Source organism: Anolis carolinensis, chromosome 5, assembly GCF_035594765.1.
Source record: "Anolis carolinensis isolate JA03-04 chromosome 5, rAnoCar3.1.pri, whole genome shotgun sequence".
Taxonomy (NCBI): Eukaryota; Metazoa; Chordata; class Lepidosauria; order Squamata; family Dactyloidae; genus Anolis; species Anolis carolinensis.
Genome location: NC_085845.1, coordinates 141,603,907 through 141,631,638, shown reverse-complemented (window position 1 = coordinate 141,631,638; position 27,732 = coordinate 141,603,907). Strand labels below are relative to the sequence as shown.

At 39.1% G+C, this 27,732-nt stretch overlaps 1 protein-coding gene across 1 annotated transcript in view; it reads right to left on the bottom strand.

The window, feature by feature from the left end:
* Nucleotides 1-18,676: 18,676 nt before the first annotated feature.
* ppp1r3a (protein phosphatase 1 regulatory subunit 3A) overlaps nucleotides 18,677-27,732 on the bottom strand; it is a 38,597-nt gene continuing 29,541 nt past the window's right edge. Inside the window, exons 2-4 of the mRNA XM_008111152.3 lie at nucleotides 26,290-26,348; nucleotides 26,038-26,168; nucleotides 18,677-22,836 (exon numbers count right to left, since the gene is read on the bottom strand). Of these exons, the coding sequence (XP_008109359.2) occupies nucleotides 20,143-22,836; nucleotides 26,038-26,168; nucleotides 26,290-26,348 (2,884 nt within the window). The 3' untranslated portion in view covers nucleotides 18,677-20,142. The remainder of the gene's footprint in view (nucleotides 22,837-26,037; nucleotides 26,169-26,289; nucleotides 26,349-27,732) is intronic.

Sequence of the window (27,732 nt, the reverse complement as noted above, 5' to 3'; positions counted from 1 at the left end):
AATCAGCTCAAAATGCAGCTATCAGGAGCTTTCCCTGGTAACTGAAAATCACACAGAGACCACATAATTGTCAACAGACACATCATTTTGTTAATTACTCTCACAAGCCTGAGTCAAAACAGTACTCCAGACAAACATGTTGAGATTTTCTAGTCTCATTTAAAACACATGACTTTTAGATGTTAAATTTTCTGACTAATTTCTGCTTAATACTCCAAATTTCTGATATCGCTTCCACAATAAGTATTTTTTATTTATTTAGAGCATAATCCAAGAGGTTTAGACATTTCAGGATTTTGATAGGTGTGCAGTTAGCTTTTATTGATTGCTTTTCTTAAAAGGATAATATAATTCACCCAGATAAACAGCAATTTTATCATGCATGTTTTATTGAAAAGGTCCCGCCAACATATTAGGTACAAAACTGATTGTGTTTTAAAATCTCAGTGCAAGATCTTGTAGGAAATTGTGGATTGTTAGAACGCTACCTTTGTTTCACACACATATAAGAGTTATTTCTATTATTTTTATGGCTCACTCATCTTGTTTTATCATTTGTGTGCCATGATTCTTCTGACACAGTGGTTCCCAACCTTTGGTCCTCCAGTTGTTTTGGACTCCAACTCCCAGAAATCCCATCCATCTTACCAGTTGTTAGGAATTGTGGAAACTGAAGTCCAAAACGCCTGGAGGATCATATTTTGGGACTTCAACTCCCAGAAATCCCAACCAGCCTACCAGCTATTAGGAACTGTGGGAGCGGAAGACCAAAACACCTGGAGGCCCAAAGGTTGGGAACCACTGTGTAGAACAACAACGATTACCTGGTGCTTTATCAGCACAACTTGCCAAATAAAGGACAATATCAGAGTGTACACTATTAAATATTTAGAATTGTGAGTTGCGTTTACACTTATTAAGAAAAATATAAATAGATCCACATTTTGTTGTTGTTGGGACTTAACAATGTCATAAAATGAGACAAGCACTTTTCAAAAAAAGGTTTTGACGATCAAAGGAGTATTTCTGCTTTGGATCTATGTCCCTTGTTAGGAAAATATACTTCATTATGATCATGCACATTTCATTAACTGTGTTTTTAAGATGTAGTTTCAGTGAAGATCTGACTAAAACTTTAAAAAATGTGCTAGCATTCTACTATTGTGATTAGGACCTAGGATTTTTACTACATGTTCATATTTTTGGGGGAAAATATATTTATTTATTCCATTGTAGGCTGGCTAATGGACTAAATGCCTGGCCTAAATGTACCAAATCCTGTCTGATTTTGGCAGCTAAGAATCAGCCCTGGCTAGTATTTGGATGGGAGACTACCAGTGAATACAAGATGCTGTAGGTTATATTGTAGAGGAAAGAAAAATATCCAGCTAAATATTGTCTAAGAAAACTCTATGAAATTCATAAAATCACTATAAGTTGACAAGTGACCTGAAAGCACAGACATACATGGACTGGTTAATATTCTAGCTATACTCATTTTATCTAGGGACCTATCTCCATGCTGTTGCAGCAATCTGCTTAAAATAAGAACATAAAGGTCATTGCTAGCCAAAAGTAATATGTCAAGGGTGTTTACTATAGATCGTCCCCTTCAAACACAAAGTTCCAAAAGCAACCTGACACTAAGCGCAAATAGCAACAACAGGGAGTCTCACATTTCCATTTCATGATAGAGCTAGTAGGGAAGAGTGTTGGGAATGAAAATGCATTTAAAGCTCAACCAGTAGCAACACAGAAGGAAATAGGAAGAACTAAATACATGGTTCCCAAGACTTCCATCCTTTCTATTAAAGAGGCTCCATCCTATGGAATCCTGAGATTTATAATTTGATGAGATATTTAAACACATCTCTAAACACATCACAGGTAAAAATAGCTGGTGTGGACATATTCAAGATATATACCATTACAGTCCATGGTAATCTGGAATTTTTCTTGCTTATAGCAATATCGTAAGATAAACAAACTGACAGAATCACAGAGCTGGAAGGGAACACAAAGGCCATATAAACCAACCTGCTGCCATGGCTTGGAAAGAGATGATTAGCTGGGCTCAGAAGACTAAGACCCCATCTACACTGCCATATAATGCAGTTTAAACCCATATAATGTGTAGATCCATATAATGCAGATTGAACTGCATTGGATGGGATTATATGAGTCTACACTGCCATAAAATCCAATTCAATGCAGTTAATCTGCATTCTGAAACTGCATTATATGGCAGTATAGATGGGGCCTAAATTACTCTTTAAGACCAAAATCTGTACCTTTTTGAAAGAAGTGTGGACCAGAATGCTTATGAAGAAAGCTCACCTGGATTCAGAAGATCCAGGCTGGCTTCTTCTGTTTCCTTGAGAAGTTGCCCAATTAAATAATTGCTGGAGTCACTCTTAGGACCCATCTACCCGGCCCCAAACTCATGGGTTTTTTAGTCTAAGACGTCCAAATGATACCTCAGTATAATCCAGTATAACCTAGATTAAACCTGGATTTTCAGGTTTAATATTCGGGTCGGCTTATACTCGAGTATATATGATAATTAAAATCTATATTATGTACATAGCACATGCTTATTGGTGTCTCTATCCCACAAACCTAGCCTGCAAATAAGATATAGATACAGGTTTGCTTCTCTGACAAGTATTTCAGAATACTGTGTATGTGGAATAAGATTTTAAGGATGGATAGTAAGAATGGCTAAGAAGAGTAGAAGTTCTCCACATGATCATAAAAAGTTATTTATATTGTCCATGAATGTGTAATTAGCCTTGATAGGTTCTCCTATTCAGAAAATTGTGGAGATCAATGTCAAGGAGAACATAGGAATGTAACTAACATTGTCCCCCTTTTCATCAATTTATTTGCTATTTGTTTTAATGCTTGAAGGGGGTAATATTCATTTAACCATCTAATCCCATTCTCTTTCTCTATTCATACATGCATATATTTACACACTCAACATGTAGTCAAATTTAGAGTCAGGACTGTGAATAAGAGGATCTGTGCTCAGCGAAATAGCAAAATAGACCAGGACAGAGAAGTCACTCATCAGGGTTTACCATATGCAGTTGAAAGCCACATCCAAATACCACATCTCATGTAGTTGCCATTCAAATCTAGGCACTTACCATAGTGATGAAGGAGCTTTGCAACTCCTTCCTCACTAAAATCTGTCACTTGTGTTCTCAACTTGCCGGTTACCCCTTTCCGCAGCTGCGCAGCATTGCCAAAACACTGGGTTGTCAGCCACACCCCCATTGTTGGAAACAAGTGGTTGAGGAAACAAGCGGCAGAATTTAGTGGGGGAGGAGTTGCAAAGCTCCTTCATCGCTATGGTAAGTGCCTAGATTTGAATGGCGACTACTTGAGATGTGGTATTTGGGTGTGGCTTTCAACTGCATATGATAAAAGTTTTCTCCTATACTTTGTTCATTTTTAATTCCAAAATGTAATGTACTTTCTGGATAACCCTTGTGTACATATAAGGATAGAAATAGCATTAAAGGATACATAATGGGGAGAAAGTTGAAAGAAGATATATTTTATTAAGTGTTTGAAAACAATATAGTCTTTCTGGGAGAGTTGCCGCTGGTCGCCTGCTGGTATCCTTCTTCTCCATAATTTCAGAAGTCCAGAGAAGCTTTTAAAAATATTATTATTATTATTATTATTATTATTATTATTATTATTATTATTATTATTATTTTATTTTGATGCCCTTGGGAAACTATAAATCATTGTGGGGGGAGGGGTGTTGTATTCAACAATATGTATACAAAGAGAGGTGTAGAAAGTTAGCTTGTAAAAAAGTACATATTAACATAACAGCAATCTACTGCAATCACCACCACCCCAAACAACATGGTTACTGCTTAATATTTATAGAATCCATTCAACTGACAACAAGACTCTGAGCCATCTTTGCATTTTATACCAGGAATGAAGATACACAAAGTGAGGATTGCAAGGATAAAGATTCAACATCCCACATCAAAGTTCTGTTAGCCATAAATCTTCTTGAGACTTATGCTATAGAAAAGAACACAGTAAATATAAGCCTTTTTTTTTTTTGCTTGCTTGCTTGGTTATGCAATTGCAGCAAATAATCTGACAACACAAACACCAAGTCTTTTAAAGGTTTCAAGTGCCCTGATTACAACCGTATTAAATCTGTGTCCTTTTGCATAGAAACTCTGCATTTGACAGGGACTAAAATGACTCTAAACCTCATCTACTTTTCCCCCCACTTGGTATTTTATAGTCCCTGCTGTGTGGCATCCGCTACTAAGCTGACATGCCCGAACACTGGCTGAACAAAGAAGAACCCATTGAAACTGCATTTATTTTTCTAAATCTGCATAAAATGACTGTTGCAAGAAGGCACCATTCAGCCACAGACTTCAAAGTTGTTGTTGTTTTCTTTTTAGAAAGGCAATAATCAGCTTGGAATGTAGAATACTGTATTATCTCTAAAAGCAGGAAATTTGGTTTAATTTTATAATGCACTAAAATGGCTAAAGATTCAACATAAGAAAGCTAGGGTTGTTGCTATTTTTTAACAAAAAAAATCCCTATGGAGGCAAGATAACAAATATAAGTACTTTCTTCCAGGGGAAATTAGGGTTCCTTCGGGAGCAAATCACCCCCATCTGCTGTTTTTGAAAACAGTGTTATGTGGCAGTCTCTCCTACTTAGTGATGCTAAAACAGTGCAAGAACAAAGCCCAACTCCAGTACATGCATACATTTCTCTCAAAATTTACATAAAATTAGAATTTCTAGAACACATAATGCACCAGCCAGCAGACACAAAACATTCTGCCCTGAATTTCAGAGGCGTTCTTATTTTATAAAGTAAATATAAAAAAATTCCTACTGTTGTTCTAAAAAAATATTTTTGATACTAGGATTTAATGGCTGCAATTTGGCATTGTCCATTTTCTCAGGTCATGGCATTTAGCAATATTAGGGCTGGGTTGTGTACGAGTGAGTATTCATGTCTTCATTGGGTTTTGATGAAGGTGTCTTTTCTCTAAAAGAAAGCCAAGGGGTTATTTTAAAAGAGGCCTGAGCTTCTTACCCAAAGGTAACTGAGCAAACCATTTCATTGACCAGGAGAGCTCCTCCTGCTCCTCCCATACAGACAACTGGCAGATGCTTAATCACATTAGCTGCCTCTCTTTTCCCATCCTCTGCTTTAGGGGCATTTGAGACATGAATAGCATACTGCTGTTGTGAATGTTCGTTAGTGTCAGAATGGGAGAGGGTTTCAAAATGAAACCTACAGTATGCGTTAGTGCAGGTCTGGCCTAATGAGTGCTCGTGGCAAGTCACATCTTCATTGTTCTTATTTTTAAGAGAGACAGGCAGGAAGGCTTCTGCTGCAGCAAGTGATTCTGTGCACTGCTCATATTCCAAAAATAAAATTTCCAATTCAGTGTTATAGGTAATCTTATTTGTCTGCATCATTGTTTAAAGTAATCTGCGCTTCAGAGAAAATAGCTCAGCTAATGCATTGGGAGTTTGGCACACTGAGATAGGCTGGTTATAATGTTGGGGTGGGAGATCCAAGCTATAGCCCCACTGAGCTATAGACCCACTGGGGCAGCTTTATCCTGTCACTTTATCCCAGCAGCCAGTTGTCTCGTGGCAATCACATTGCTTAAAGATAAACAAACCATTTTTGGAATTATCTTTTCACATTTGGCACAATTGCACCATACTGGCACTTTATAAGGCAAATTCCTGCACTAGGTTTTTGCACAACTTCACTTCCTCTTCGTGTTTGTCCTACCCAATGCATGTGAAATATGTTTTTTCTGTTCTTCTTTATTTTCCTACTATTTTGGGGCCATTGTACAGTTGTGCCATTTCATCATTTTTGTGAGACCCTCCTCCAAGTTACAATTCTGTGACTGTAGCAGAAAGAGATGATCACACAGTGAAGAGCAACAGATCAGCAGTGAAGGTGGATTCAATGACAGGTTTTCCTGTCAGCTAAGGACTTCATCATCCTGAGAGTGCCTTGGACCACAAGAAGATCCAACCAGTCCATCCTCCAGGAAATAATGCCCGGCTGCTCACCGGAGGGAAGGATATTAGAGGCAAAGTTGAAGTATTTTGGCCACATCATGAGGAGACAGGAAAGCTTGGAGATAATCGTGATGCTGGGGAAAATGGAAGGAAAAAGGAAGAGAGGCCGACCAAGGGCAAGATGGATGGATGGGATCCTTGAAGTGACTGGCCTGACCTTGAAGGAACTGGGGGCGGTGACGGCCAACAGGGAGCTCTGGTGTGGACTGGTCCATGAGGTCACGAAGAGTTGGAAACGACTATGTGACTGAGCAGCAACAAGAACTTCATCAGATTACACTTGGAAGCATTCAGAAGTGTTCAGAAGAAGAGAGTTCGGTCTAACTCCATTCCATAATAAAAGGGAGTTTTTCCCTACCTTACAATCACACAGTTTAGTGCACTCAGTTGTCTTGCGTATTTTTCAATGAAGAGGTTTCCACACTGCAGACATTTGGTCTCGCCCCCCATCCCTCTCGGTGCTTTTTGGTACTTCAACTTCCACAATTCCCAACAGTAGAGAGGGAGAGAGGGGGGCATTTGGAAGGGCAGAAGCAGAGGCTCAGCTGGTGTCTTGGACTACAACATTCACAATTCCCAAAAGCAGAGAGGGAGAAACAGAGAAAAAAGGGGTGGGAGGGAGGGAATCCCATTTGGAATGGCAGAAGCACTGACCCTCCCAACAGAGGACACAGACAAATCATGGAAGCAAGGAAAAAGGTACCCTAAAAGGCTTGCTTTTTTTTTTTTTTTTTTGCTAAGTAGAAGTGTTATGAGGTAGCTTACAACCAAACCTTCCTGCTTGGGGAGTAAAAGGAAATGCCGAAAATTGCCCAAAAATGTTTATTTTGACTCCTCCCCCAATTTCCCCTCCCACAATCCTAAGCTGAGAGCAACGAGGGCAACTTCATTCAAAATTTGGCAGAACATCCAGTGTTTTGAGAAAAATCGATTTCCTCACCTCTTCCTGATTAGTTGGGGGGAAAAATGCTGCCCTCGAAGTTTAAAAGACTCAAAAACTGCCCTTTAACCAAAACAAATGTAGTGGATCCACAGAATACCACATTTTAAATGTAGAACTCAGTGGAATTTAAGTTATGTGATGAAGTGGTTAAAGAGACAATCCAATTACAAATCAAGCACAATGTGACTATGGGGCAGCCATCATGTCATGTGGTAAGCCCCATGAACAGTCACTTTTATCCTGCCATAATTGCTTTTTACCAGTCTTGTGTGATAAAGTTCTTACACTAGTCCACTTCATGGGCTTCTTTTGTAGGGGGAACGAGACCTAAATATGCTGACTTGAACTAATTGAAAAATGCACAAATTAGGATAGGTTGCTCCTGGCCTGATAGCATATATACGGATCTAGAGAAATTACTACATAATAAACTAAACATGAGTCAACAGTCAGATGCTACAGCCAAAAGAGCCAATTTACTTCTAGGTTGTATCAACAGGAATATAGAGTCCAGACTGACAGATGTCATAGTACATTTTTATTTTGTTTTGTCAGGCCTCATTATTGTGTCCAGTTCTGGATATCAGAATTCAAGAATGGTATCAACAATCTCAGATGTGTCCAGTTAGAGATGACCAAAATGAGCCAACATTTTGGAAACCATCCCCTATAAGAAATGAGTTGGGGAGTTGGTCATGTTTAGCTAAGAGATGAGAAAACTTCTGACATGATAACCATATTTAAACATGTGGCAGGATGTCATGTGGAAGTTGGGGTGAGTTGCCCTCCCCGCCACATGAGAGACTAGAACATGAAGCAATGGGATCAAATGACATGCAAAGACATCCTTCCAAAAGGTTATAAAAATTATATGAGCTGTTCAACTGTGGAATAGAGTGTGTTGGCAGGACCTCTTTGAAGGTCCTTAAACAAAGGTTGGATGGTCATCATTCAGCAGTGTTTCAGTTTGTGTATTCTTACACAGCAGCAGATTGGACTAGATGGACCCTATGTGCCTTTCAAAATCTTTGAGTCTGTGAAATATTAGTTAATGATAGGGTGTAATGGATGAATTATTACAAATAAAGCTTTTTTTAAAATGTCTTTAACAATGCAGTCCTTTATCCTCAACTGCACTTTTTGGGACATCCCAAAAAATTAGTAGAGCTAATTTATAAGTAGATATGTACTGGGTCACACTATGAATCTTCTCAATTTTCTGCTCTTTCCAATCAGATATACTTAGAAAAGGGTGAAGAAATGGCCCCGGGCTGTGGGGCCCGGGCTGTGGCGCAGGCAGGAGAGCGGGCTGGCTGCAATTAGCTGCGGTGGATCGCTCTGACCAGGAGGTCATGAGTTCGGGGCCGCTCGGAGCCTGTGTTTGTTTGTCTTTGTTCTATGTTAGAAGGCATTGAATGTTTGCCTGTATGTGTAGTGTGATCCGTCCTGAGTCCCCTTCGGGGTGAGAGGGGCGGAATATAAATGCTGCAAATAAATAATAAATAAATAAGGAATGTGGTATTCTCCAAATATTATTTCATACAATTTTCATTAGCCTCAATTAAGAAAGTCAAAGGTTGGCTGTTATGGAAATTATCCTCGAAAAAATATCTTCAAGTTATTTTGCTTACTGTTAGTTTTTTGCTTTAGAGTTATCTTGTTGCAAAGATGTTCTTATTTTTGGTATCTTATATTTTAATTTTAATTTCAAGACAACCTTGTATGTTTAAAAGTAAAATTTACTTAGTTTCCTGAAGCTCTGATGAGCCTCCTTGGGTCCTGGTTGTGTGAGCAACCTTCCTGAAGGCTGGAGCACAAAGTTCATGATACCGTAGCACATGAATTAATTATTCCAAAGACTCCAAAGCAGCAATAGCACATACCCATAGGCTTACTAGCACATAATGTCAGATAGATAGCTAGGATGTCTTACAAGGAGTTGTTCGTAAAAATAGAATCTCTTCTTGCCATTATCACCTTTCCCTTTGGCAGACCTGGGACTAAATCCAATTGATAGTTCCAAATTGAGTAGACCCATAGCATCATGTGCTAAATGATAAGTCTACACTTGTATAAATTCCAGTTGTCTGAGGGATCAACTCTTTGGAATTACAAAATGGTTTTAAGCTTTGATTGGGCAGTGATATCAACAGTCCTAGCTCCTTGGGTTGTTTGTCTTCATTACTGTAGAAGCCAAAATTCACCAAGCTAAATATAACCCAAAAGCATATATAGACAATCCACCAGCAGTTAGCCAAACACTTTGTTTGGCTTCCTGCCTAGGTCAGTAAGTGGGGTCGGTGTCTGATATACCACAATATATGGCCGATTCACTGTAGTAAGCTGGATAAGTGAGAAGTTTTAACAATTTCAAATCCAATAGGAGAGCTCAGGAATTCTCCCACTCATTCTGACACTGCCACCCCAAAGATTACTTGACAATCCTACTAACATATTTCTCCTCTTCCCTTTACTAACCTGCTGAAAAGCAATGGCGGTAACATAACCTGTAGGTTATCATGATGTGAAAAGGCAGGATAGCTCAATTTCTCCCTAAATCTGAATCCACTTGTAAGTCAACATCTAAGTCAGGGGTCCCCAAACTTTTTAAACAGGGGGCCAGTTCATGATCCTTCGGACTGTTGGAGGGCTGGACTATAGTAATAATAGTAATAACAACAACAATAACAATAAAGAGGGTTGGAAGAGACGCTTTGGGCCATTGAATCCAACCCCCTTCTGCCTTTGTGCACCGAAAGCGCAAGCAAAGCACCCCTGACAGATGGCCACCCAGCCTCAATGTTAATAATAATAATAATAATAATAATAATAATAATAATAATAATAATAATAATAAAGAAGGTTGGAAGAGACCCCTTGGGCCATTTAGTCCAACCCCCTTCTGCTTTTGTGTACCAAAAGCACAATCAAAGCATCCCTGATAGATGGCCACCCAGTCTCAATGTTAATAATAATAAGAATAATAATAATAATAATAATAATAATAATTCCTTGACAAAATTGAAGGAAAAGCTGATAAGGAGAAGACCTGGCTCTGGCTCACGAATGGGACCCTGAAGAAGGAGACAGAAGGCCTGATCCTTGCAGCCCAGGAGCAAGCCATCAGAACAAATGCAATCAAGGCCAAGATCGAAAAATCAGCTGATGACCCAAAATGCAGACTGTGCAAGGAAACCGACGAAACCATTGATCATATCCTCAGCTGCTGTAAGAAAATTGCACAGACAGACTACAAACAGAGGCACAACTATGTGGCCCAAATGATTCATTGGAACTTATGCCTCAAGTACCACCTGCCAGCAGCAAAGAACTGGTGGGATCACAAACCTGCAAAAGTATTGGAAAATGAGCACGCAAAGATACTGTGGGACTTCCGAATCCAGACTGACAAAGTTCTGGAACACAACACACCAGACATCACAGTTATGGAAAAGAAAAAGGTTTGGATCATTGATGTCGCCATCCCAGGTGACAGTCGCATTGATGAAAAACAACAGGAAAAACTCAGCCGCTATCAGAACCTCAAGATTGAACTTCAAAGACTCTGGCAGAAACCAGTGCAGGTGGTCCCAGTGGTGATGGGCACATTGGGTGCTGTGCCAAAAGATCTCAGCCAGCATTTGGAAACAATAGACATTGACAAAATTATGATCTGCCAGCTGCAAAGGGCCACCCTGCTGGGATCTGCGCGCATCATCCGAAAATACATCACACAGTCCTAGACACTTGGGAAGTGTTCGACTTGTGATTTTGTGATATGAAATCCAGCATATCTATCTTGTTTGCTGTGTCATAATAAAATAATAATAATAAAGAAGGTTGGAAGAGACCCCTTGGGCTATTTAGTCCAACCCCCTTCTGCTTTTGTGCACCAGAAGCACAATCAAAGCATCCCTGATAGATGGCCACCCAGCCTCAATGTTAATAATAATAATAATAATAATAATAATAATAATAATAATAATAATAATAATAATAATAATAATAATGGTCGTAAGAGAAGAAGAGACCCCTTGGGTCATTTAGCCCAACCCCCTTCTGCCCTTGTGCCGTGGGGGCCGGATAAATGGCTTCGATGGGCTGCATCCGGCCCTTGGGCCTTAGTTTGGGGATCCCTGATCTAAGTATTGTGTGGATTAAGGGGGGCACTCTAGTTAGGACTAAGGATAGGATACAGCTCATATGTGTAATAACAAAGATAACAAAATATGAGGCAATGTGATAGGTAAACTGATGATATTGAGAATCTTGGATCTTCTCTGCTGATGATAGTTTTGGTATAGTATTTTCCATCAGGTAGTTAAATCAGAAGATCTTTGTCCACTTTCATACTGTATTATCACTACCACCACCACCAGTCATATAGTATTACACGACATAACATTGACGCCAGAGGAACAAGGCATGATAGAGATCTTGGACCTATTTAGTATGCTGGGCTCCCATGTCAGCTGTAAACAGAGTCGCCCCGCTCAGGGCAAGTGCGGAGAGTAAAGGGAAAAGAGGGGAGCATACCATTCAGGCCGAAAATGGAGGGGGAGGGGAAGGGAAAAATAGATATAGGCCAATCCGTTTTTTGGAGGGGGAGGGGCGGGTTGAGTGAAGGACATACCTTGGATGTGTTGGTGTATTGTGGCCAAATTGGATGGCATTTGGTCCAGTGGTTTGTTGTTAAGTGGACAGAAAATTTTTATATAGAGATTTATTTTAGATGTTGATGATATACAGGCAGTCCTCGAGTTACAAACATCTGACTTACAAAAGACTCATAGAATGGGGGTGAGATAACAGGAAGTGAGAGAAATCTATCCCTTGGAAGGGAAATTCACTCCTGAAAGAGTTATCATGAGAAAATGGTGTTTCCATTGAAGCTTTATCACCATTCCTTGTTTTCATAACAAGTTAAATTTTTCAAAATCCAACCATCACAGGGAGATAAAGTAAGGTTAAATTTTCTGAGCAGGGGCACAGATAGCAAAAATAAGAGGTGTTAATCCTTTCCTATGCTATCCAACACACACACACACACACACACTCACACACACAAACACACGGCTGGAGTTACACTTAAAAATGTACTTGTTTTGACTTACATACAAATTCAACTAAAGAACAAAGCTACAGAAACTATCCTGTTTATAACTTGAGGACTGCCTACATATGAAAACTAAAGTCGATTCAAATAAGAAAACTGTATGCTATTTGCAAGTCTAGAATAATCAAGGCATTCAAATTAATTCTTCTATAAACTAAATATCATAATGTGTTTCATCTTTGTTTTAATCAAAATGAGGATCAAACTTATTGGGTATTGAAAGCAACAGAAATGCTCTGTCGATTCTAGCTGGCTTTGAAGGGATGCTCTTAAGGGGACACAGAAGAGATTTAAAGAAATGTACACTAGGAGTGAAATGTTGAGTTTAAATTTCTTCTAGAAAAAGGGAACAATTTTTGCAATTTTCGTCTATTTCAGAGATATTGACATTTTGAGACTTATTCTGCCCAAAAGTCATACATAGTTCTTTTACACTGAAAAGAGTTTTTCTGTTCGGGAAACAACATTTGATCAGAAGGAAATAATATTTTTGTGCAAAAAATGTCATTTTATGCAAAGAAATACATTGGTTTTTTTTTAAAAAAAAAAGCAAAACAAGCACATGCAGATTTTGTGTGGCGTTATGTCCCAAACTGTGAAGATTCTTGTCTGTCCAGAATACTTCTTGTTGGGGTTTCCAACCATTTCTTGAATATTGATTAAACATTTATTCCCATTCCTAATGTACACTCTGTGAGAGGATTTCAAATTAAGCATGGGTTCATCTACACCAGTGGTTCTCAACCTTTTTTTTTTTAACCAGGGACCACCTGACCACTTGATCAAGGACCACTCTCCAACATTAGTACCAAAAGGGTTACAAATAAATTTTTGGTCAACTTTAGATTCAGTTTGGTTATTTGTGGTGGTGATTCAGAAAATTGCATTGAATACACCACATCAGTTCTAATTTCTGATACAGAACATATGCCATCCAGTAGTCGCCATCTGCTTGCTCACAGAAACCCATATTTAATCATCTAGAGCTGATGTGGTCTACCCAATGCAATTTCTGAATCAGCCAAATAGCTCCAGGAACAGGACTAAAAATGAAGGCACCAAGGCACCTCCGATTCCAGGCATAAAATGGAATGGCTCCATTCACGGGGAGGGAGGAGGAGGAGAAGCAGCAGCCAGGAGGCTTGATGTGACTAGTCAGCCTCTTCCCTCCTGGTATCCCTGTTGCCTCGGCATTATAAGAGGGTTTCGTGAGGCCAGTCACTCTTGTTGCAACAGTGTAGTAATGGTGAGGCCAACGAGGAATACTTTCTAAGACACTTTCTCATACTCACCCATGGATACCTGTACCAGAAGCATACCAAAGAATAACTCTGGAGTACCAAGAGATGTCCACAGACATTTCTGTGGTTCTAGCTTGGATAAGTGAAACTGTGGAAGTTGAATCTGTAGATAAGAGGACCATAATGTTCAGCAGAAGGTGTTGTCTCATGAGCAATTGACAAACCAGTCTGCTTACATCTGTGAAATCAGGAAGTGGGCTGATCCTTAATCTCAGGCAATAATATTTCTTCATATGGCCCTCCTCAACTAATGCTGGATGCAACTAATAGGGAAAGGGGAGCCTTGTGGCAAAAGTTGATGTGATTCACATAACACGTGGTTGATAAATCTACCACTTAAAAAGTCTCCTTTTGAATGCTAATGCAACCTTTAAGTGGATGCATTTGGTTATCATTCATTTTTGCTTTCAATATAATATATTCATTTTGTGTTGTATAAATGTTTGAAATTTATATATTTGCATGTTCTTTTAAATTATATATCTGCAGTGAAAATATTTTCAAGGTTTAATGTTGTTGGATTAGGCTACTGTAAAAAAAAAAATACTCCAAATACATTTTTAGAAACTATGAGCTGAGCTCCTGCACCAAGGTAATGTAACCTTTCACATACAGAGTTCAACACTGATTGTTTTATGCATTTGATGTCTTGAATCTAGATGTTGCACAACTGAATGCACAACATCTCCATTCAAGATGGGGATGCACACTCATGTTGTAAGAAGTGATTCAATTGGCTTGGCAACTGTTTTTGAGAGAAACAAGATTTTGCTTTGTTAGTTATGTCATTCAAAAACAAAATTTTAACATTTTCTCTGTTTCTATACCCTTGAAACCATGCAAAATGAAGCAAATAAGACAAAACTGACATTTTAGTTCATTTTGTTGTATTTCTGCTAGTTTTGATAACTACAGATTGATCCTAAATTCAAAAATTCCAGAAATTCAGAATTCCAAAATCCAGAATACTCCAAAATCTACAAATGTTCACATGGTTAACTTAATAATGTGACATCTTTGCTTTCTGATAGTTCAATGCACACAAATTTTGTTTCATGCACAGCATTATTTAAAATATTGTATATTATGACCGTCATGCTATTGTGTATAAGCTGTATATGAAACATCAATGATTTACTTTTTTGGGATTTTCTCCTTCCCAGACTATCCTGGCTGAGAAATTTTGGGAAATATAGTCCAGAAAGATGCCTTTCCCAAGTAAGGAGGAGGAAATGTAGTATTCTAGACTATGTAAAAGTTGTTCTAGAAGTATGTGTCGTTTCTTGCAACAAGTTTCTCCAGGCATTCTTCACTCACTTGTGCTCTTGCAGCCCATCTGCCTTGACATACAGCTCCAGATGGTCCTTTGACCACTTCAGCTAGTCTAAAAGGTCAGGGCAACATTTGCTCGTGTTGAATTTCTTGCACTTTAAGCCTCATGATATTCGACAATTCTAAATTAATGAACCGTTTTGTCTAAACATTTATTTCCCCTGACAACCTGCACATTATCAAATTAGTGAAACAGTGTCTTCCTGTACTCAGGGTTTATGATGCATTTGGCATGTGATTTAAGCAAAGGTCAAAGTTGCAGGACAGAAATGGCAAGGGAGCCACGATCTGTCACATGAAGGGGAGAAAGCAGTAGCCTTCCCTAAATTTGGCTTTTACCGCACATTCACCTGATAGTCACCCATGCAGCTTCTCACTGTTCCCTGTAGAGAATGGGATATTGCTGTCCAGCCATGAGAATAATGACATCAGACACCAAGATTAGCTTGAACTAGAAGACTTTATTTTAACTGTAAACCGATTTAACCTTCAAAGCAAAGGGCAACCTAGTGTGATCTTACTATACCTGCTCCTCAGCTTATCTTTGGCAAAAACCTGAACCTCAAGGAGAGATTAAAAAAACCTGGGTTGTTCCCCAGCTGGCCAGCAACTGGAAAGCCAGCCCAAGAATCCTTTCACCCAAGCATAACTTAGTCTATAAAATGTTTTGTAAGTATGCGCCCCAATAAAATGATTTTTTTGAAAAATAAAGATAATAGTTGGGTTGCTGTGAGTTTTCTGGGCTGTATGGCCATGTTCCAGAAGCATTCCAGAAGCCCAGAAAATAGAAAACACTGGAAAACACACAGCAACCCAGTGATTTCGGCCATGAAAGCCTTTGACAACACAAAGATAATAGTTTCACTGAATTAACAAACTTAGGCAAGAGTTGATTACAACTAAGTCTGCTCTTATTGACACTTGAATTTTGGTGGGGGTTTTTTTGTTTTTTTTAAAAAACAACAACCTTTAGGCTTGAGAATGGACGATATTCCTTTAAAAATATAACGTGCTCAGAGACGTTATTAAAATAGCGCCACACTTTCTACAACAGTATCTGCTGAAAGAATACAACAAAAATGTTGATTTGAAAAATGCAAACTTTTGCTAATTGATTTTATATACAAAATTATGTCTCTTTCACAAAAATGAAATAAAGAACCAACCATTTTACTTTGTGACTGATACCTTATCATTCAGTTTTTCTTCTCTTTATCTTTTGTAGGGTCTTTCCCTGCTCTTGGTTTTTTCCTGTCCTTCTACCCACTTATTATTCAAAAGGGTTATGTGAGTAGCAATTACTTTTGCAAAGCCAAGAAACTCTTGATAATGCATCAAAATTATCCTCCTACGGGGGACCATCTTTTGCTTTTTGACTGATCCAAATCTTTAAAAGTTGAGGTAGGAGATATTTGAAGATTGCCTCGTGTACAGAGAAAAAGGTGTCGTTCAGTAACAGATCTGAATTTTTGGCTCTTCAGATGTTTGGATTTGTAGAAAGTCCAACCAACATGGCCAATTGTGAGGTCTTTTGGAAATGGAAGTCCAAAAATTCTGGAAATCCAAGCATTGAGGACCAGTATCATGCAAACACTTTTAAATCAACATGTAAAAAGATACCTTTACCAACTAATGAATGAACTAAACATATAGTTTTGCTCTTTGCCTACTTCACTTGTTATTTGTTTGTATCTGTTATTTTTTGATATAAAGTTGTGCACATATGTGTGGATAAAAAACATAAATACCGCTGAGGCTGCATGCAATTTTTCCTTAAATTTAAAACTGAGTGTTGCACTGTAGAAATCCTAGCTGACTAGTGGCTTACTGATGCTGGAGGGGAACTGTCAAAAGGTCATTCTTTTTTTCCATCTTCAAGATACCTATCCTGCAACACCTGTGGAATACTCACTTCTACATCTATAACTGTTCACTTCTGACATCTTTTGTCAAGATAACCTCTAATTATAACACCTCTGTGTTTTTACTGGCTTAAAAAGCCCATGTTTGGCTACAGTTGTTTCATATCTGTTAGCATTGCCTACCTAGACAGCTCAGAAATCAAATGCAGATTTAATACTTGTCCAACTGGAAACCAATGCAATTAGCTTGTAATTTTCTTCCTTTTGCCTGATATTGGATTTCAGCCTATGATTCTGTGAGGGAAATGTTAAATAGAGCAGTCAATCCTGCTGAGCACTAGAACATTTTATAGAAAACAGCATGTGGCAGGGACCTAAGTTACATCTACACTAACCATTTAGTGCAAAGGGCCAGTGAATCAGTTTCCTGGCAATTAAATGATGCATTGAGCTGATCTGGGTTAATGCAGACCAAAGTTGCATAAAGCGGCCTCAAACCACATTAACCACAGCTTGCTTCAAATTTCTTCCCCAGAACTTAAGCAAACAGTGTAAACATTTGGGCCAGTTCCAAGACAGAACAACCTCAACTGCTAACATTGCCATCCTGTGTTCCCTGGGCTCTGTCCTGGCATCCTGGCTGATGTCACTCCAGATGCCGAACAATTGGCACAATCTATGTCATGCCTGCTGGTCATCATGACAAGAAAGACAGAAGGAGATGGTAAGGGAAGTCATACAGTATATTGCTGCCAAATCAGATTCAGCACCACTGGACAGTAGAGCAACCAATTATTCAGTATTTCACAGAAACTACCACATTACAGCTAAATTTTGTTGGATTCTCCTGGCTCCTGCATTGCCCCTCTATTTCTTCCATATATTTAAAGGTAGCCTCATGCTCACAGCCAACCCTGATGTATGGGATGACACCACAAACACACACACACAGACTCACCCAAGGTGTTGGGAAGGCCGAGGAGCTGCTTTGGGGAGGGGGTATTATGTAGAATAATGAGAGGAGAGTGAGGAAGAAATAGAAACCGTCAAGGAGAAGAGAGGGGAACCCATGCATGAACAATACCCCTCCCTACGCCTTTTGAGTTGGGAAAAGGATGGTAGTATCCCCTCTTCCCCTCCTCATCGCAGTATTATTTTATTTATTTATTTATTTACAGTATTTATATTCCACCCTTCTCACCCCGAAGGGGACTCAGGGTGGATCACATTACACATATAAGGCAAACATTCAATGCCTTAACATAGAACAAAGACAAGACAAACACGGGGCTCCGAACTGGCCTCGAACTCATGACCTCCTGGTCAGAGTGATTCATTGCAGCTGGCTGCAGCTGGTTGCTCAACAGCCTGCGCCACAGCCCAGTAGTTGTGGGAGTGGTTGGGGCCTGCCACTCACTGGCTCGATTTAAGCCCCTCCCCTGCAGCTAGGAAAGAGAGGGCTTATGGGATATCCTCTCTATGAACATTTGCTGGAGTGACGTAATGCTGCAAAAAATGTGGAAAATTTGTTGTTACTACACCTCTCTTAAATTCATGGCTGAAGATTGGTCACCCTACAAAATGGTCAGGATCCTTCATAGCGGCCAAACAAGATCAGCCCCGGGATGAGTAGTCAATGTAGAACCGCCCCTGTTTTCTCTTGATCTTTTCCTCCCAGGATTTATTTTACGATTTCACTTCTGGAATCAAACACTAGAATTGTCTGCATGTTCAGGTTGAAACTTCTAGTTAATTGAATTCGAATACACATGGGAATTGGTGCCACTGCACAGCTGGTTTTGAGTTATCAAACGGGCCAGAAACTAGATCCCCACCCCAAATTATTGAACTGAGCACTAGAATTCTTCAGATTTAGTTCAAGTTGACAGTTGAGAACCTGTGTGCAGACTGCAGAAACTCCATGGCAATTTTATGGAACACAACTAGGCAGTTAGGATTCAGTTGTTTCCTTTTTGGGGTTTGCACGTATTCCACACAGAACCAAATCATTCAAACTTTCTTTATTACTGTTATTCAAGGCTCACTGAGCTTGCCTTTCTTAAACAACATGGTCAAAATGATACAATTCACAAAGTCCAACTTGGAAAAAAGACACTAAACTTGAGCGAAATTCTTCCCTAGTGTTAAACATTTACAAAAATATAAACATTATCTGAAGACAACCAATTTGTATCCTCTGGACTACAGTATATCAATCCATTTCTTCTTCGGTGTGAATGAGAGCATGATTGTTCTGCTTAGTCTTTTGATTTAAAACACATACATCATAATTGCTACATTGACTGCTAATAGTAATATTACTGACATAATTCATTATATTGGAAAAACAGCAGCTTTTTAAACCACAAAGTGTCTACTTCTACATATCTAGGCACTGGTTAATCATGCTAGATCATTCAAAGCATGGGGCATAATCCATATGTTCTTTCATGAGTCCTGTTCATTTCATTGGTGCATGCATAGGACGACTTCCTTGTGGGTTGTGCCCATGGTCAATATTAATATGGCATATGCACATAGAATAGTTTGAATGGAGAGCAGAGCTCCAATGCAGAGATACAGATTACAGTCCACTCAATGAAAAATTCCCATTTATCCACCTGACAGAATAAGACACTGGTGGGATGGGCGTAGGTGGCATTGTCCACACAAAGGAATGGTAAAACTTTACATGATTTGAGTGCTAGTGCAATACCTTTATTCCTTCCATTTGTGCTAATTTGACAAATATACAGTGCAGGAAATCCTGACTGAACATGCCCTATTACTGAGTTAGTTATAATGCCATTCCATTTTTATGTACTAGCTATACAAAACCTTTTTATTTTAAAAAAATGAAAACTTAGAAAGTGAAGCTGTATGGTGGCACAAGATCTAAAGAGACTGAAGCTTCACATCTTCATAACTCAATAAGGAGTAACAGCTGCATTTAATATAATGATCCAAACTTAGGACCTTATCACATGTGCCTCCCCACCCCCTCCCGTGCACAGGATGACTCTATTGCCCCACATGCTGCTCCAGTATGGCACCACTTCCCCCATCACATAAGAGAAACATAGTCCAAATGGCTTAGAAGTGTGCTGGCTCCATTGGAGCCCACACAACATGGGAGCCTTTCCGTGTTGATGAGGAAGTGTCCTAGGACGCTTCCACACCAGCTGGGAGTAGATCCTCTGCTGGAAGTTGGGACATTGTGTGATGGACTGCATTCCCATCCATTCCTCAACTGGCTGACAAGCATCCCAGGACACTTAAACTGGTAAGTGTAATGAAGTCCCTAATGGTCCTATGCAGAATAATTTCTTGTATGAAGGAGAAAACATCACATACATTCCTTGTAAGCAATGTTTCCAGGGAGGGGGGTTGTATTTGTTCTAAAGGTGAACACTGCTGCCATGGGGGAGCAACTGATACTACAAATTAAGAACATTATGTAGATATTGGGAAACTACTCCTTCTTCATAGATTCTTTGTTTTTGCCACCCTCGCAGTATAGCCAATACAGGGAAAATAAGTAGAGGGCAAAGCAAACTATGAAATCATAGTGGTACAAAGTTACACAAAACACAACAAATAGGAGGAAATAAAGTATTTTGTAACCAATATGTTTTAAAATTAGACATTCCAACAGCAAACTAGAAGCTTCACTTTGTTGGCCAGAAATCACACCATGATCAAAAACAGGGTTTTCAGTATGCTGTTTAAAATCTTCAGGCAATATACCTTCAGATTCAGAGCTTGTCTCTTCTCTTTCTTCAATGGGTTCACTAATTAAAATGGTTGGCCCTAGCAGATTTTCCCGGTTGCGTGGCGGCTGAAAGGGAAATTGAGCTTCTGTGCTTCTTTCTATGTTATCATCAGAAGGGAATTTGCACTCCAAGGAAATATTTAGATCATCTGTGTATGGTTGCAACACTTTCTCTCTCTCAGAAGCATGAACTTCCAGGGATCCTTCAGAAGATGTCACTGAGGAGCTTTCATAGAAGCTCCCCACAATACTTGTATCAGCAGGAGATATTATTTCCTCACTTTTGGCACCAATATGGAGGAAAGTTCTCAAGATGTTTCCCTCTTCAGGCTCTTCCTTGTATGAGCCCTGTGGAGGATGTTGTAAAGCTCCCAGAGACATTTCCACAGATAAATCCTGCCCACAAATGGCTTTGCCTTCTGTGGAAGAAGTCCATAATATTTTACCTGATGAGGAATCATTTTCAGTGTTATGTTCTGCTCTAGTGAGTGTTTCGCTTGTACCACACACTGAAATCATTTCTCCATGCACCGTTTCATGTACGTATGCATTATAAATATCTGAAACGGGCTCCTTTTCAAATTTGGTGTCATATAATACACCCACTGTATTGCATTGACAAAGAGGATAATGTGAACCATCATTTCTCCCTTCATGTATATCAAACACTGTTTCCCTCTCCTCTGTGGGCCTGTCACTTAGTACAGTCTCTTGAGGTAACTGAACAATTACTGCTTTTTCACTAGCAGACATTTTTTCTGGAGTACTTTCTGATCTCGTTTTAATTATATAAGCAGCTGTAACTGCCTCTGCTTCCCCTGTACTATCATGCTCAGCTACTGAAGTCTCTTCATGTCTCACCGGGTCTTGGCAGGTAAACAGTTCATCTGTGGGAGTTACATTCAAACATTGTGTAGTATCTCTTATTCCCCACATGGCTTCACCCCCTGTTTGCTCTTTCATCTGCACTCTTTTATTTGCTTCACTTTCTCTTTCTGCCAGTTGACTTTCTAAACCACTAGAACTTGGTTTCCCCCAGCTGATCTGACTTCTCTGATCATCAGTAATAACTCTGTCAGGTTCACTTCGGGAGGGCCTGGTCTCCCAAATGTTTCTGTTTGCTGGGTCATGGCTCTTATTGTATTTTTCCTTTCCTAAATGCTCTCCACTATCAAACACATCCTCTATGTTTATTGAGGCAGGATGTGTAGCAGCTTGTTCTTCCATTGGTGTTACAAAATCTGGACAACTGATGCAGACCTTACTTGTATTCTGAATGTCCTCTAGATACTTGCTTTCTGTTTTTTTCAGATCCTGACATAATTCGCCTGCAACAGAACTTAATCTTTCTTTTTCTTTGTTGCTTTTGCTTATGTTCCCTCCATCATTTCGAGGCACTAGCTCTACTGATTCATGAATTTCCCCCTCTTTTCCTTCTTCTAGCACACTAAAAGTCATCCTTGCTCCCCCTTTGGATAGCTTATCTATGTCTGGTGCAACATGCTTTATATGCCCATTGGAAGAATTAACTAGTTTCTCTTCTGGAAGTTGTTCTAAAATGCTCAACTTGATTTCCTTTCCTTTGTCAATGATACATTCAGTCATATATTTTTCTTCTACAATCTCATCATCTGAATGTGAACTTTGCAAGGAACATTCTGTAACATTCATATCAGCTATGGTATTGGTATTTAACTCGCCACTTACATGAACCTGGTTTTTGCTTTCAAACATCTCCCTTTGGGGTTCATGTTTGAGAATGCCTTCTAAACTTGATTTGAGAATTTGGGAAGAAGTTTCTTGGATTTGATGTTCTCCAGATGGTTTCAGATTGTCATCCAGTCCTTCCAAAGCATTCTCTTTTAATTGGTTTCCTTCATTATATTCCAATGGAATTGCTTTGGGTCTCGTTCCCCATACTTTTTTATGGTCATCATAATAATCATCGCTGATAAACAATCTCTCTGTTGTTTGACTTCCTGTAACATTGTCAGATTCATCTTTTTGACCATCTTCACATTTGCCTAAGAAAACCTCTGTAATATGGAGAAGCTCCTTTTCCTTTGTTCCAGACCAATCCTGTAGTGATGTTTCACAGATGCCAAATGATTCTGAAGATTGTACAGGACTGATTGCTGAGTCTATTCCTGTACATTTTTCTGGTGATATTTGAGTGTATTTATTTTCTATGGAATATATTTGTTTACTGTACAGTTCTTTGTCTTGTGGGACATGTTCAGATGAAGAGCTTATAGGCAAAGGTTGCTTAAGCAAACCAGAGTCTAGCTTTTCCCCCAGTTCTTGTGGTTCATTTTGAAACCTAACTGGCTCAGTTGTATACAAACTTCTTTCATCCCTGGAAGATCCACTCGTTCTACTGAAGTCTCCACCTAGCTGCAAAAAATAGGATCAAAAAGAATAGTCAGAATGTGTGTGGAAAAGAAAGAGCCTCTCTTTGTATGTATATATACCTATATATTTATATGAAGGAGAATTTAGTTAAGGAAAGTTTTGTTTTTAGAAAGGGATGTTTTAAAAAGGCTTGTTTCCAAAGCATTTCTCCCCAAGCACTTTTTATGGAGAATTTCTCACATCCTACCCTCTTTATTCATGAGTTCAGTAAGCTGCAAGTCCATTCCATACGAATGAATCCTAAAGAGAATATTCTCTACAATGGAAGCTAATTCATTCACAGGGCACATTCCTTTCCAGGCATGTTTTATTTTAAAGTGAGTGCACTGACACAGTACATCAAAGCTAGAGAATGTACGGTATTGTCCAGTAAAATAAAGACACATTTGCACACTGACAAATACTATAAGGATTATCTTTGCTTCACTCTGCTCAGTACCCCTTTTACAGAATTCAAACTGGAATATTTTAGAGTCTAGAAAGTGCGGAATGAGTTAGAAAAGCAAAGGCCAGAATGAGTAAGTTTCTAGCCTATCCCCCCAAAACGAAATTATATTATTTCCCTGCATTTGCTTGTCATGATTTTCTTCTCTGCTTTCGAATACTCAAACTGATGGTTCTATTCCAATCAATTAGAGTATAGTTCTTGGGCACCCCTTATTACATTTACACTTGCTGCAGAGATACCCCCATTACACTGTCTCTTATTAATATGTTTTCTGCAAAGCCTCTGCAAACTATTAATAGTAAAACGTCACTCAAAGAAAAGTGAAGGAACTAATGTTTCTGCAAATTCTGTTTTAATGACCCTCTGCCAACTGGCGCTCAAATGTATCTGAGCTCTTCAGTGATGCCAACTGTCAGGATTTAATAGTGAGATGCCTGGGTTTTCCCCCCTTCTTTTTCCCTCCTCATAACTGACATTTGCATGATCTCAATAATTATATGCAAATCTTACGATTTCCCCTTCTTCTCACATAAGGCTCATGTTACTTGTCAACTGCTGAGCTGTCTTGTGAGCCATTGCCTATGGGTTTCAAAGATTTGGTTGCATTTCCATTTATTATAGATCTCCATTGTTTAATTCATTACACGGCACATAAAGTAAATTAAAATTTGAATGACATACCTATACAATTCTCATTTACTGTACAGATGATCACTTTGATTCTTATATGTATAAAAATTAAAATTGTGTCTTTTGGTTATCAGGGAATATTGGGGTAGACTGTGGTTCTTCATGGCTTCCTATTACTCTCTCTTTCTTTATAAAAATAATAATACTGCAATTCCGATTTTTCAGGCAGTGAAAGCTCCCACACTAGATGACAACTCTGAACCTTCCTAAAGTCTGAGCCAGGAAGACTTTGTGCTTACATGCGAAGATCGCATGATATTTCCCACTATCCCAATGGGCAGGTGATGTTGTGTGTTTCAGCTTGTATGTTCACAAGGAAGCAAAGTTTGATATCACAGTTAGTCAGCTATGTACACAACTAATATGAGACCCAAACCAACTACTTTGTCATTCCTTTTATCACATTTTGTAAAACTCATGAAAATTAAATCCATGTCCATTATAGATGCCATTTTGGATAATATATTGGATATTTGGATAATATATTAGTATTGATAGATAGATAAGTCTATGCGGGAATAGTACATTCTAGTAATTGATGTTTTACACCTGGCAAGTTGTATTCATGGTCAAGACCCATGGGGAAGTTGCAGCTTAATGAAGATCTTAATATCCTACCTGCACTAAGACAATTCCTTAGTCATGCAACTGTAATGCAGGGAATAAGGTTATCATGATACATTAATGAGATAGTTGGTGGTTGGAATGTTTAACTAGGACACTGACAGACCAGAGTTTGAATCTCCACTCAGCCATGAAGGCTTAAGTGAGTTGTGATGGGCAAGTCACATGTTCTTGGCCTCACAGAAAGGCAATAACAACCCTCCTCTGAACGAATTCTGCCAATAAAGTTTGTCTCAGGGTCATCATAAGTCTGTGATAGGTTCATCTCAGGGCCATCATAAGTCAGAAATGACTTGAAGACATACAGCAACAAAACGTATCAGCAACATTGAATAACAGGGGAACAATAACATTCACCTTACTCTAGTGGCCAGATGCTAAAATAACCCCTGTTGTTGATGGGCTGAGGGACAAACTGTTCCAGCCACTGCCTGTGTAAAGTGCCCTCAATGTAGAACCCTAGATCTAAATGAATGTTGATCACAAAGATCAGAAAGACAGGACTTTGGAAAACAATTCTTCAAACTGTCACCTATAGCCTGTGATAAAAAAGAAGAAGAGAGTCAAGTCACTAAAATTTAGGATCATGAGTTTTATGGAATCAAAGTATCTTATGCCATTAAAACCAGTATGTTTTGGACTGACCCTTGATTGACCACAATGGTGGCCATATGTCTGAATGCTTTCTGGCTGAATGCTTTCTGGCTCCACAATGGTGTTTAGCCAGACTGAGACTGTATCAGTCCCATTGGTCCAACACTTTCTCAATGTGTCTTCCCCCTTCCCCCCCCCCCCTCACACTCCTCACTAGCCACGGGGCTTCCTGTGAGTGTCTGGGTCATTGTCTGTCACATTTGCTGAGGTCATAATAGGGCATTTGTGTGACCAAAAAATAAGCAGTAAAGCAACATCTCCTTCTTGATTGCATGCACACCCCATTTTGATCTCAGCAGACCTAAACATGATGGTCAGGTGCTCACACAGTGAGGAATGTTGGCAGCAAAACTTTTATCATTGCAGGGAAAGGGTAATGTCAGCAATGTATGAGTGGACAACAGTTTAGGTTGAAGTAGACATGATCCAACTGCCCAGATGATCATGAAGTCATGAAGTCTTCAGATCCTCTGGAATTTACAGGAAACGCGAGAGTATCCCCTGGTTTTTTTTAGTGCAGCGCAAATGTAGGTTAAGGGCTAAAATGTCTGAGTCCTTACCAGAAGTCCCTGTGTGTTGTAAACACCAGATTTGAGATGTATTTTTTCATATAGACAAGTACAAAGAAGCAGTAAAAACTCCCAACATGAGTGTAGCAGTAGTAGATTAATACTTAGTATATTTAGCAGCAGCGCTAAAGTTTGGAAAGATTGCACTCTCTAAGAAATATTTGTGCTATATTAAGCATATAAATGCACAACACTTACCAGTAGCTCTAATTCTTTTTCATTTTCATTATCATCTTCCGTTTGTTCCACATGTTCAACTACATTTTCTTTCCTTTGTTTAATTTCACTATCATCCACATGTGAATAAAGGATTTGGGGGATGTCTGGCTCTGAAATGAAAAAATCTTGAATAATATTCACAAAGATACTTTTTTTTTTATTGTTTTCAGTTTTTAAAAAAATAAAATACAATGTGAAGTAAGGAAAAATTAACTGAAAGAGAATTGATACCTGAAGTCCTGGAATTTTTCCATGTGTCTTCGCCATCTGTTGTTAATATTTCTTCTTTACTGTTAAATGAAAACACAAGTTACGTGATAGTCTCCAAAATCTTAGTATGAAATCCATTCTGCTATAAATCCACTGATCAGAAGGTTAATAGTACAATATTATCTTTATAGTCTAGATCAGAGGTGTCAAATTCTTTTTCACTGAGGGCCACATCAGCCTTATGGTTGCCTTGAAAACCTCACGGGCCACATAAAATGATGTGCTGGACTAGGTTCAGTCCACGGGCCTTGCTATTGATACACGTGGTCTAGAGAGCCTTGCATTTTCAGAATATTCTAGGAATGTAGTAAGCTACAAATAGAAATGCATAAATAAATCCACAAGCATGTGGACAACTTCAACAGAAAGGAAGAAACCATGAAAATGAACAAAATCTGGCTACCAGTATTACAAAACTCCAAAATCAAAACAGTAGATGGGAACCAACACAATGAGGGCTTGACTAAACAAAGGATGCCCCCAGGAAAGGGACAAAACATTTCCAATGCTAATTAGGGTGATTAACTGAAACATTAATGCTGGCTCCCAGTGACAAAGAACTCTTGCCACACCTTGGACTCCACACAGATATATATTCTTTCCTTTCCTTACTTAGTTTATCCATACCTCACAACCTCTGAGGATGCCTGCCATAGATGTGGGCAAAACGTCAGGAGAGAATACTTCTGGAACATGGCCACACAGCCCGAAAGACATACAACAACCCTGTGATCCCGGCCATGAAAGCCTTCGACAACACAATGCATAAATAGATTATAGTTTCCAGTTAGCCACACATTGCTGTTGTTTTTAGATACTACGATGAATTATGTAGTTAGAGCTAACAAACTTTGTTTTTCTTATGTTTCACATTGTCATTATTTTCAGTTTTATTTTTTTTTTATCTCAGGGCCATCATAATTTAATTAGATTTTAATTTTCACATGCTAAATTGGCCAAAGGAGGTAGGGTGGGAATGGACTGATTCCATGGCACCCACATGACACATGGGGCCCATTTATCCTAAGACTCATCAAAGCTAGTTAACATTGTCCTATTCCATGTTTTAAAAAGTTGAGGGATGCTCTGGAGCTTCCAGAAAGTTCTAGACTCGATCACACTTTGTGTCTATGTAAACAGTTGGACTGGTTCTGGTTCAGAACTCTCCATGACTGTTCACATGGCCATCTAACTTTTCTTGGGCTCAGGTGGCCTGGGGAAAGGGGATGTCACTTACTATTGTCCTCTGCTTAGTGGCAATCATCAGCTACAATGCTCATCATTGTCACATGTCTTATTTACTGATGTTAGCCTGAGTACGGGAGAGTAACATGGGAGAGGGGAAGGGGAAAGGAAGAATCGCCCCTCCTTTCCCTTCTTGCATATCAGTCCGAAGCTTTGGCT